This window comes from Astyanax mexicanus, chromosome 13 (assembly GCF_023375975.1).
Source record: "Astyanax mexicanus isolate ESR-SI-001 chromosome 13, AstMex3_surface, whole genome shotgun sequence".
In the NCBI taxonomy this organism is placed as follows: domain Eukaryota; kingdom Metazoa; phylum Chordata; class Actinopteri; order Characiformes; family Acestrorhamphidae; genus Astyanax; species Astyanax mexicanus.
Genome location: NC_064420.1, coordinates 26,206,196 through 26,219,669, shown reverse-complemented (window position 1 = coordinate 26,219,669; position 13,474 = coordinate 26,206,196). Strand labels below are relative to the sequence as shown.

The window sequence follows — 13,474 nt, the reverse complement described above, 5'->3', positions numbered from 1 at the left end:
TAGTCTTGATTGACTTATATGCATATTAAGTATTCAAGTACCAAAGTAAACTGACACATCCTCACCTATAGCACAGTTGAACCTTTGAGGACACTGCAGTTGCAGAAATGATCACAGTAAAAGTGTTTTTAAAGGTTAGGAAATGTTTATAATAAGCAGGACTGTTATGTTTTATTACTTCAATGGATTTCAGCAAGATATAAGATATAAACTGGGGTGCCTTCAAAATATTCTAATGTTGTTGACATAAAAATTAACGATAGTTACAAAAACGCAGTTCATTAACTGCTTTATAAATAATTAAAATATGTCGCATGTGCCCCTTTCCTTAACAGAGTCAATGTGTGATTAGTAATAAGTGTGTCCCAATTCAAGGCAGGATACTATGAAGGACGCTGTTGACTGAGTAGGCCACATACCAAACCGAAATACCACAGTTACCCAGTCAGTCTTTAAATATGGTCTCAGAAGGATGCTCCTCACTGTACCGTTGTACAGATTCAGAATACATCAAAATAACAGAATTTACAACATCAGTTGAAAATGTTATTGCAACAGAATATATTTAACTATTACTGATTTACTATTACTGGTCTATAAACACCCCAACACTGGATACTTTTTTAAAATTCAGGCTGAAAATGTTCCTGTTACTGTCTTTTTTTAATAATTAATTTTGTGTTATATATACAGTACTGTGCAAAAGTTTTAGGCACAGAAGCAAATTACACAAATCCATTTATCTCAGCAATAGGATTGTTTTTACCTGAAAAAAGCACCACATATGATTTGAACAGATGCAAATAAACATACATACATACAGTAAAACGCAACATGAAATTCTCATTTTTAACTAAGTATGTTATATCCTGTGAGCCAAGCTGAAGAATAAAGTGTAGTTCCAGATTTCTCGTGGATGCTCCTCAGCCAACATGTGTATAATATGTTCAGTTCCATCAGCAGCTCACCTGATTTACCAAATTCACCAATTTACCAAACCAGTTGTTGATATGATGAGATCTAGAAATAACTCTATTAAACTCAGATGAGGAGAGATTAGGAGATGTTTTAAGGACAGCTCTGTAAAAGCTCTGCTTTGTGTAAAATTGTTGTTTGTATTTATTGTAATGCTGGTGTTTCACTGACCTAATAAACACTTACTTCACACTTCCCACAGGTGCCTAAACATTTGCACAATACTATATATTATTTTTAAAAGCGCTTACCTTGTTTTAATTGCCACTGTGTATGAAATGTCAAATGTGACACAAATAAACTCGCCTTTATTGCAGAGGAAACCTAAAAACCTAATAGACACTTTTTGGTCATGTGGTTTCCAGGAACGACCACATGATGGTGCTGTTGTATTGTTTAGTAATAAACTAAAGGGTACTGATCAATAGGATTAACAGAGAAAATAAAAAATAATAGAGTGGGGTTTATCTTCAGCTTTACAAGGACAGAAGGACAGAAAAATATAAATACATTTAATATGTATTAACATTATTGAGGAGAAAAATAATTTCCAAATGTGGACACATCTGTATAAATGCACTCTGTTGTATAGAGTTTAAACACAGACACAAGTTATTCTCTAGCTAGCATTAATTCATATTAACTAACATTTATCATTTTAATAAAGTACAGTATATTTAAAAAATATATAAATAATAATATAAAAATAAAATATGGCTTATCCACTGTCAGCATTAATTTTAGTAAATACTTTGAAAACAGATATAATTAATCCTTTTTTCGATATATTCTATATATGTCGATATAATTAGTGGAAGGTCGATATAATTAGTGGAAGGTTTATATCGTCGCAGTCTTATAAAAACAAATGGCTCCATTTTGTGGAATTTTAGTTTACTACATAATTTAAAAACACAAACCTTACGCTGTGTTTCTTGATTAATAAACCAATCGCATATAAACTTTCCATAAAACTACTTCAAATAATCTGTTTTTACATTGACTTACACTGACATGTAATTTGTATAAAATCGTAATACAGAAAAAAAATTGTGTGTGCGCACGTTTTTCTACCTTTGTGAAGACCAGATGTCCCACACCCTAATTTGTTAGTTTCTGAAGACATTTTGGTGTTTCTCACAACCTTGACAGCTTTATTACAAACTATAAATAAACTATAAAAAATGTAACTGTGAAATAATTTACTTTTGGTCAGTGAGCTTAGAATTAGGTGTAGATAAAATATACATTAGCTACAGTTATTAATAGTGAATGGAAGGTCCTCACAAGAATAGCAAAACAAACGTGAATGCGTGTGAGTATTTTAAGGCGCTGCTTGAGCACAGCGTGGGGGACTTTTATTCTGAAAAATAAATCATATGACCTTCCAGCAGCTGCTGTCGACGTCACCGAGCTGCTGGTCACGTGGTGACTGGGAGTCGCGCACTGCCCCGCTGGTGATCGGTTATTGATGATCAGTTTCAGTTTCTGATCAGCCGTGCAGCGATCGATCAGCCCGGAGCTCGCCCTTCACGCGCGCTGTAGAGAGGGAATCATCTTCATCATGTCGGCGGTGCAGAGGATGAAGGTGGCGAACGAGAAACACAGCAAGAGCATCACGCAGCGCGGACACGTTCAGAAGACCGCGGTACTACATACACACACACACACATATACACGCTTATACACACACACACACACACACGCATGGTTTAAGTGTTTCTCATATTTAGTTCTTTCTCTCTGAACTGTGAGAGTGGATAGTGAGGAGCAGTGTTTACAGCTAAAAACTAACAGTTTACTCTCACATTACACCTAAACAGATCAATATTAATCAATACTAATCAATAGTACTGCGGTAACCTCAGCCTGACACAACTCTGTTATCAAACCAGAGAGACTGTGTAGCATTTAAGCCGCCGTATGTAATATTTAAATGATGTTTCAACACGGTTTAGCATTTAGCACTGTTCTGTCACAGTGTTTTAAGGGTACATAATGTATTGTTTTCCTACAGGTTGGTTTACTTTAAGTTACCATTTATTGGTTTGCTGCAAAAAAATAAATTATACATCTTATATACTGCCTTTCACTTTTAAAAGATGTCATTATGTAAGATTAAGTAAATTCTTATTGTCTGGTAAACATTTATTAGACAGGTATTTTACAGAAAAAAACTACTGTAAAATATTGTACCTTCAAAGTCTATATAAATTGTTACAGTTTATGATAAAACTAACAGTAAAAACATGCAATAATTTGTAAAAAGAATTATTATTAACATACTTGTTTGTAAAATGAACATAATCTGAATACCATTATAAATTAGTCATAAATTAGTCATGTCATGTTTTAACATTACAATCTGTGTAATGTGATCTTACAGCTATTATTATTAATAATAATAATAATAATAGTAGTACAAAATTGCATCATTCTAACCTCTCTGATTTAGACCTGTTTGTGCGCTGGCCAAAATTAAAACTTGTGATAAACTAAAAAATGCACTATGGTTTCTGATCAATGGTCCTGTACAACTATTTTTTTTTTGACAGCACTGTAAACCAAACCTTAAGTAATTAGCAATAAATAAACAAAATACTGTAATACAGGACTAGTGTTTGAGTTATATTTATGTCTGTGTGTGTCTTGCAGCGTGTAGTGAACGAGGAAAAGTCTCCGGTAGGTCCGTGGCTACTGGCGCTGTTTGTGTTTGTGGTGTGCGGCTCAGGTGAGTGCAGTCATTAGCAATATCATTGGACAGAGGAGAGTTTTACTTTAATTAACCGTAAATTAACACTTTAGTGAAATGAACACCTGACTGATCACTGACTCCAGGTGTAGGGTTAGTTGAAATGATATTGGTTGCAGCGTAAGCCCTAGCATCTACTATTGTAACCTAAAGAAGCACACTTTACATTACTGCATTGCATTGATTTGATGATACAATCAACATTTTTGATTATGTATATTTGTCTGCTCCACATTTCTGCTGTAAACTGAAACACAATGGGGGAGAGAGTTGGACTGCTTATTCGCTCAGTTCAGTCAAATACATTTGATTTAACCTTTTAAGAGCAAGAGTACAAAAAAAAAGCAGAAACAACAAGTGTGTGTTTGAAATGGCGCTTCAACACATAAGACCTAACAAAGTAAAAAAAGATCACATTTACTGTATTTACTGTTAATTTAAATTTCTGTACAGCAAAATGTAGTGTTGTGGTCTAGAAAATCCAATATGTGATGTCCACACGCGTACGCCAGGCCCTAGGAGGTTAAGCTAATAAGCTTTAGTTTTATATTTAAGTTTAATTGGTAATTATTTAACTGATGATGTTTAAACTGCTATGAAGTAGGGCATTAAATTATGTAAAGACAGAGACTGGATAGCAGGGTGTCAGTACTTGAATCTGAGCTATGTGCTATCCGGGATAGCTGCTGTAACATGCAGTTTTAAGTGTCTTAGTGCTTTTATAAAACATTGACAATATAAAATATGATAAAGTACTCAAATGTTTAATAAACAATTTAAAGTATTAATATTATTTGCAACATAAATTCAATTCTACGTAAGTAATTAATGCATTTTAGAGTAGATTACTGTTGCCAATCAACCACAAAGTGATAAATTAGGAACCTGATTTATTCTCCATGACAACAAAGGGAGGTCCTTTTCTCCCTCTGTTTGGTTTGGTTTTATACAGACATAAACCTAAACGCACCAAAATGCTCACCAATAAACCACGTGAGCACGCTGTCTCCCCTGATTGGTCAGAGCTATCTGGTGCAGGAGCAAGAAAGTAAATATAGGTAGAAGATTCTGTGTTCCAGTGTATATCTGAAAATTTGCAGCTGCGCTTTTAAACACAGTATTTTCAATGGCATATGCAGTGTAGATGTGCACAGTGAATGCTGCACATAGCTGCATGTGTAAACAGCATGGAGCAGCAGAGACAGCATTTGTTCATAGCAGTATATTGTCTGGCTATTAATCAGATTAAACTGTGCCTTATCAGCAGTTTTGCTCAATTTAAAAGAAGTATTTTTGATAGCTGGGTCAGATCAAGACCAGATCGTAATTTTTTTTTTCAGATTTTTTACTGATTTCAAATGAATTGTCTGCATTAACGCTTTAACGTTTTCAGTTGATCTAGTTATAACCCTTCCCCTTGGAACAGAAATACAGTGGGACAACCTTTTAAGAACCTATTGATGACCCTTTTGCCATTTTTTAAATGCCATAAATTTACCATGAAATTATGTTAAAACAGAGACTGGACAACAGGGTGTCAGACAGATGCAGTTAACCCAAAATGTGCATTGGAACAGAAGTGCAGTAATAGAGGGGATGGCAGAAATAGTTGTTGACTAATTGAAAAAAAAACACACAATGACCAGATTAGTTGACTACCAATATAATAATTGGTTGCAGCCTTACTTCAGCGACCAGACATGTCTTAGCTGATCGAATTAATCTGTCTAATTATTTACTGAGCAGCTCCTTTAAAGCCTCAGATGTGCTGAGCCAACAGTCAGCAGTGAGAATTGTTACAGTGTTGCTGCTAGGTGTTATTATCTGCTGTTATTATCAGGTGTTGTTGTGTAGTCTCTTCTGTTCAACCTAGGTAAATATTGCCCAACTTATTTGAATATTCCATGTGGCAGGGAATCGTTTGAATAATACGCAAATGCGCATGCGGAGAATTGCGACTGAACTAACGCAAATACAACAACAACAACATCTCTCTCTCTCTTTTCACAGCTATCTTTCAAATTATCCAGAGTATCCGGCAGGGTCTGTAGAGTCTGAGTGTACCGAAAAGACCAGGAACGACAGCAGGCTCCGCCTCCACCCCTCTCCAACAGCCAATCATCTCTTCCTGTCAGTCCCCTCCAGTAGATCTGTTAGAGTCTTTGTTTTTCTCTTTATTCTGGACGTTCTTCCATTCTCAGTGTGAGCTGTTTACAGTAGTGTGTGTGCTTGTGGGTACTGAATACTGAATACTGTGAACTTTCTCAGAACTATGAGTCTATTGGTTTCATACACACTGCAATGACTGCAAACGCACACTCACACCCTTTTACTGAACCTGTGTGCGTTCAGATATTTTTAAAGCAATTTTTCAGACCCCGCCTGCCACACAAACACACACATACAGACACACCCATGCACACATGTCCTCCAAGTATAGTTTATCAGGTATCTGAACTTCGATTCTTTAGTTAGTTTTACTAACAAATGAAGCTTGTGCAGCGAATAAGTATTGGAAGCTTATACTCCACCTGTTACATTATTGGAGCATATTGGACTTTTTTTTTTACATGTTAGCTACACTTGCGTTGGGGTGTAGCTTCATTACATGCTGGCTTGATTAGCTTTGTCACTTTAATGTTAAGTGATAAGGTTAGCTACATTTGTCTAATAGCTCTATTTAAAAACTACAGAATCAGATTTTTAAACACAACATTTGTGAATGAACAAAATTTAGAGTAAAAAAGGAAAACTGGGGGATTATTTTTGAGTTCTCACTTTAACTGACACATTTTAGATCATTTATAGGTCTATAGTTTACAGTCTGATTTTATCAGCTACTTACATGCTGTCTTTTAACCCTTTTACTTGCTAACTCTGTACAATGCACTGGAATTTAGCTATTATTTTATGTATAAGTTATGGGTAACTGTGTTGAAAGGAATTAGGTGTTAAAAAAATTGATTATCTCCAAAAAAGGTCACTCCACAAAATGATGCTAACATGTCTAACAGTGAATAACAGGAAACAGCCATTTTGTTTTGCATAAATTTACAGCCTCACTGTTAGCAGCTTTAGCATGTCTGACTGAGCCAAATGTGTTAGCAGAGCTAACAGGAAATGCAAGGTAGTACCACCAGTTAGCATAACATTATTTGCATAATGACATTAGTGGCCATAACTTTCATTCACTGAAATTTAACCCCTAACACCTCCTTGAAACTGACTGTACAATATAACAACTTACGCATTTATGAAGCTGTGACATTTGCTAATGTGGCTAACACTGAAAAAAAGCAACCATCAAATTAGCATGATAACATTCAAATTCATGCTATTTTAATATAGGTCAGTTTGTTGTTTTTTTAATTCACTGTTAGCAATGTTGCCTTTTCTGACTGAATTATTTATTATTAGCAGATACACTGCTTACGGCTCACACACACACACAATCACATACACACACACACCTGACTTTTGGAGCTAAAATACTGTATATGTTGTATATCTTACAAACCCCATTCTGTTAAATTTGTCTGTTAGCTTTGGATGAGTGTGTGTGTGTGTGAGAGAGAGATTGTTTTGTATGATGAAGGCAGTGAGAAAGCAGTGTGTTGCCAGCCATGAATAAAACCCCACAATCGCCCACCCTGCCTGTTGGCTGATCTGACGCTATGCAAGGATTTTATACAAATAAATACAAATAAACCATATTTTCTGTACATGATCCTCCATCTCCTCATTTCTACACATACCTCATGCTAAATACCGAACAGTTGTGTGGTCACGTTCAAACAGTGTCACACCCAGGACTCTCTGAAGACAGAGGGCCACAAGAATGTAATTTTGGATTAAAACAGTGATGGTGGAACTCCAGGGGGAAAGTGCTGCAACTGAGCATTCAAGAGTCATTTCATTTTGAAAGTGTTTTTAAAGGTAAGCTGTATAATCTGTGATGGCCGCTGTAAAATGCATTCTTAGTTGCCTTACTGCTTTTATAAAATAGTAACATTAAACATAAAAAAAAAATCTACAATTAAGTAATACACTTTAGTGTAGATTCCTGTTACTAAGCAACCACAAAGTGATGAAGGAGGACCACTGTTTTATTTTCCATGACAACAAAGGAATGGCTGTCTTAGGCTGAATCCCATTTCTAATTTGTACCCCCTACCACTTGGAATAGAGTTATATTGGGACAACCCTTTGGGCAACCCTGTATTCGACCCTGCTGGGCTGCTGAAAAACTAGCTGCTGAAGCTTTATTTTAAAACATTGAATGATAAGGCAATTTATTATTGTTCTACTCATAATTCCTCTGTGATGTGAAGCTGAAATTAGCTTTAATTTAATCTTATTTTTTCTGTTCCACCTTAAATGATGCACCCTCGGGAGGGTATTTAGCTAGCTATCTACTGAGACGTACCACTAGCGATTTTTATGCTTTTGTTATAAAACGGCCATAAAACATCGAAACTACACATTAAACTATGGTAATATAGTGGTAATATTGTATTTATTATGTTACAATGAAAATACTTATGGGTTTATTTGGTCAATTGTGCCGCCACCTTTCCAGTTATTTCTCACAGCCCTCCGTTTTGTCATATAGGGTATATGACCTAACGAAGAGCAATGAGAAATAACACTTCCCATTACATTACTTTATATTGTTATTTTATTTTTTTATGTTGTTACACAAATTCAGTCTTGTCTTGGTAAGCTACTATTTATGAAATAGACACATGTTTTTAGATTTTGAAACTCATATTGATAATAATAATAGTTATTTTCCTTTTGCATTCCGTTTTAACCTGTTTAATAATACTTTCAATTGTGATATTTTTATTGTCCATAACAATTTTGCTTCTTGTTTTCAAAAATGTATATTTTACTATACAAATAATCACTTTTAGATAAGGTGAGTTTTTTTTTTTAATAAATCTGTGTTTTATTACTTTTAGATCATAAGTCATTTTATTGCATCATTTATTTGATGTAATTTATTCCATACTTCATTTGATCTATAGCAATCAAGGTTTCTAGTTGGGGACAGTTTGGTATAGAACATATTGGACTGTGTATTTTTTTAAATCCATTTTATATGTTTTTTTTTACTGGAAGTCTTTTGTTTGCAAGTAACCATATTGTATCCCTCATGTTTTCAGATATTGCTTTATTAAATATATTTATAATTATCTTCTGACTTTTCGACATTTAAGCCATTTTATATATAACTATTTCAACATAATTTCATAATCATTTTTCTATTTAGTTTAATTCAAGTAAAAAAAAATATTTATTTTATGCCCTTAATATTTGTTTATAAAATCTAAAAACATTATTTTATAATAAGGTATTGTATTTCTAATCAACCTTTTTTTCATCAAGAATAACCTCTTTAATAAGATGAAAGTATTTATCATGTACATTCGTGATTTATAACTTAATTGGAAAATTGCGTACCCCTTGCTGTCTGCACTAGATAGGGAGCACTAAGCCCAGGAGCAGTCCGCGTGTGGGCGTGGCTGTTCCGCTTGTTGGTGGGGGTGTCCACCTGTGGGCGGGGCTTATACGGAAGACCATTATAAATATAGACAGGGTTCTGATTCATGGACAGTGCTCCTGTGTCAGGAGCTGTAAGATTACAGGTCCTGTTTAAGGGACAGGTTGTAGAGCTAGAGCTACATGACTACATGAATGAAAGAAATACATTTACATAAAATATATTCGTGTAAAAATATATCATATTTTATATTAATGTAATACTATGTTATATTATAGTAACTATGTATTTTATTTATTGTTATTATGGTGTTAGTAGTAATGTAGTGGCTGTACTACTACTGGCAGAAGTAGCTGTTTAAAGTTTGTATGTTAATAAGACTGCAATAACAGTGCTGTTAGGTTTAGTAAAACTGAAGGAATGGAAGGAATTAAATAATACGGCCATTAATAAGTCTCTCTCTCTTCCACACACACACACACACACACACACCCACACACACACACACACACACACACACACACCCCTCCCCCTCCCCGCCCTGACGTCACCGTGTAGCAGAAGATGGCGGCGCATGAGAAGGCGGAAGGTTTCGGTAAGAGCCGCTACAGCCGCGCGCGCGGAGGGGAAGAGTGTGTGTATCAGTGTGTGAGACAGGGTGACAGCGTGTGTGTGAGGGTGTGTGAAGGTGTGAGTGTGAGAGTGTGTGTGTATTGTGTTTGTACGAGCGTGTCTTTACGGGTATATGTATGTGGGGGAGTGTGTGTGTCAGTGTGTGTGTGCGTGCAGTGTGTGTGTTTCTATATGCGTGTCAGTGTGTGTGTCAGTGTAGATCGGTGTGTTTACGTCTTATATCGCGCTGCAGTGGTCGTCCCGGTGGTCCGGTGGTTTATTTATAGATGTGTGTACAGTGTATGTGTGTGTGTATGCGTGTATGTGTGAGTGTGTATGCGTGTGTGTGTATATGCGCGCGCGCGCGCGCGTGTGTGTGCGCGCTGAGCAGGCCGGGATCGGTTCGTGATGGGCAGGGTGCGGTCCGGAACCCGTTGTGGTGCTCAGTGTGTGTGTGTGTGGTTAGACTGGCACTGCTGACCAGATTAGGTTGAGTGGATTCAGATAGTGTTTGACAAGGACAGTATGTTGGGTATTAATATGGGCAGTGTGTTGGGTGTTGTTATAAACATTGTGATGGCTAATAATATGGACACAGTGTTGGGCATTGAAATGAACAGAGTGCTGTTTGTTAGTATAGGCCATGTGTTGGGCAGTAGTATGGACAGTGTGATGGGCAATAATATGGACAGTGTATTAGGTATTAGTGCAGGCAATGCGTTGGGCAGTAATATGAAGAATATGTTGGGAATTGATATGAACAGTGTGATGGGTATTATTATAGACTATGGATTATATAGATTATAGATAAGTGTTGGGCATTAAAATAAATAGCATTATGGATGTTGATGTAGACAGAGTGATGGGTAATAATACGGGCACTGTGTTGTGTGTTCGTGTAGGCCATGTTTTGGGTAATTATATAAACTGTGTGGTGTGTTGATATAGACAGTGTGATGGGTAATAATATAAACAATTTGTTGCGTGTTGATATAGACAGTGTGTTGGGTAATAATATAAACAGTGTGTTGTGTGTTTGTGTAGACCATGTTTTGCGTAATAAAATAAACAGTGTGTTGTGTGTTGATATAGACAGTGTGTTGGGTAATAATATAAACAATGTGCTGTGTGTTGATATAGACAGTGTGTTGGGTAATAATATAAACAATGTGTTGTGTGTTGATATAGACAGTGTGTTGGGTAATAATATAAACAGTGTGTTGTGTGTTTGTGTAGGCCATGTTTTGGGTATTAATATAAATAGTGTGTTGTGTGTTGACATAGACAGTGTGATATGTAATAATATGAACACAATGTTGGGCATTAATATAAACAGTGTTTTGGGTAATACTATGCATAATGTGTTGGGTATTAGTGTAGGCCATGTGTTGGCAGTAGTATAAACAGTGTGTTGGGTAAAAGTATGGTGTGTTGCTGTGTTGGACATTAGTATGAACAGTGTGTAGGGTATTAGTGTAGGTTATGTGTTGAGCAGTAGTATGAACTGTGTTTTGGGTAAAATTATGAACAGTGTGATGGGTATTAACATGGACAATGTGTTGGGTAACAATATAAACAGTGTGTTATGTGTTCATATAGGCCATGTGGTGGGTAATCATATAAATAGTGTGTTTTAACACTGTAGTAGAGAGTGTAGGAACATGTGAAATGTTTTTTTTTTATTCATATAAACAGTCTGATGGGTATTAACATGGTATTGTGTTGGGCATTAATATGAACAGTGTTTTGGTATTAGTGTAGGTCATGTGTTTGCAGTTGTATGGACAGTCTGTTGGGTAATAATATGGACAGCGTGTTGGGTGTTAGTGTAGGCCATGTGTTAGGCAGTAGTATGAACAATGTTTTGGGAAATAAAATAAATGGTATGTTGGGTATATTGGGAATATTGACAGTGATTGGTATAACAATTGGTATTCATATGGACAGTGTGTTGGGTATGAATATAGGGTGTTGAATTGGGTATGATTATAGGACACTGTGCTGGCCAGTTTGTTGGATGTTATTAAAATATTATTAATAGGTATTAAATAGAACAGTGTGTTGTGTATGAGTATAGTAAAGTGTGTTGGTATTCATATAGGACAGTTTGTTGAATGTTAATATGGACATTATTTGGTACTTGTATTCACACTGTTTACATACTAAAATAGGACAGTATGTATTGATATTAATAAGGGAAAATGTGTTGGGTATTAATGTAGGACACTGTTGTGTACAAATATGGATTCTGCATTTAGAATAAATATAATTAATTTGTGTTGATATTAACACAATTAACATTTAACACAACACACTGTGATGAGTCTAAACATGGAATATATAAGCACTCTGTAAGTAAAAAAGTTACAGGTTCTGTACCATTTGTTTCTCTTCATACTTTACTAACCAACTTCCACCCTGTTCTTTAATTATCTGAACCCAAAAAGACCTCAGCACTGCAGGGATACTGGCATGGCGGTGTTGTGTAAATGTGTGTTGCACTGGAATGAGTGGACCAGACACAGCAGTGCTGCTGGTGTTTTTAAACAACTCAGTATCACTGCTAGATTAAAACTAGAACTATCTAGCTGACCAGATCCTGTGATAAGCATCCTGTGAACAGCATCCTGCGGACAGCGTTCTGTGGACAGCATCCTGTGACCACTGATAAAGGACTAGAGTATAATCAACACAAACTGTGCAGCAACAGATGAGCTTTTGTCTCTGACTTTACATCTACAAGGTAGATCAGCTAGGTTGGTGTGTCTAACAGAGTGAGCAGCTGGGAAACACAGTGTTTAAAACGCTTTAACGTTTGATCCCCTACTACCATCACAACACACACTACCACTATGTCAGTGTCACTTCTATGAATGTCTTACCACCCAAATGTTACCTGCTCTGTGGTGGTCTATGCTGTGGGGTCCTGGCCATTGAAGAACAGGGGGAAAGGAGGATAATAAAGCATGCATAAAAACAAAATGACTACGGTCAAGACAGTTGTTATTAATAAAGGACAGTGTATTTTGTATGAATATGAGCAGTGTGTTAGGTATCAATATAAAACGGTGTGGTGTTTTAATTCATTTTTAACTGATTGACAACCACTAATATAATTTATATATAAATTTTATCTAATGCTGATGTTTCTTAAAAATAACTCAAACACTGAAATGCCTCCAGTGATATGCTTAGGAAAACATATTTGTAGTTTAAACAATTAAAGTAATGCTGATGTTTTTTTTTTTAATAAAGCGCCACAATCATGCTCATTGTTTATTTGTTCAAATAAGATCCAAAAGATGGAGCCTATCATGATAAGAGTAGAGCCCTGATTTTATTCATTTAATAAAAGAGCTCAAGCCATATTACAACATTCCATCCCAAAAAGTTATTGTTATTATGAAGTTAATAAAGGTGAGGCTATACAGAATGCCCAGACTCTATTTTTTCCACCAACCGCCCGAAAACGTGCAGAACCGTGGGGTTCTGGGTATTAATACAGGGAAGTTTGTTGAGTATTAGTATGGGCCGTGTTTGGACAGTAAAATAGGACAGAATCTGTGTATGGATGGTGTGTTTGGTAATAATATAGACAGTATGTTGACTATGAACATGGACAATGTGCT

General features: G+C 35.8%; 2 protein-coding genes across 3 annotated transcripts in view; both read left to right on the top strand.

Moving 5' to 3' along the window:
* Positions 1 to 2,380: 2,380 nt before the first annotated feature.
* zgc:85858 (RAMP4 domain-containing protein) lies at positions 2,381 to 7,449 on the top strand. Its single transcript, XM_015601528.3, has 3 exons — positions 2,381 to 2,623; positions 3,631 to 3,706; positions 5,738 to 7,449. Exons 1-3 carry the CDS (start codon positions 2,540 to 2,542, stop codon positions 5,776 to 5,778), a joined length of 201 nt encoding a protein of 66 aa, XP_015457014.1. The 5' UTR covers positions 2,381 to 2,539; the 3' UTR covers positions 5,779 to 7,449.
* A 2,259-nt stretch (positions 7,450 to 9,708) lies between these two features.
* Positions 9,709 to 13,474, top strand: part of camta2 (calmodulin binding transcription activator 2) — a 36,123-nt gene continuing 32,357 nt past the window's right edge. Inside the window, exon 1 of one of the 2 annotated variants that reach the window (XM_022677503.2) lies at positions 9,709 to 9,828. The gene's annotated coding sequence lies outside the window, so the exon portion shown is untranslated. The remainder of the gene's footprint in view (positions 9,829 to 13,474) is intronic. The other variant, XM_022677504.2, reaches the window with a different exon arrangement.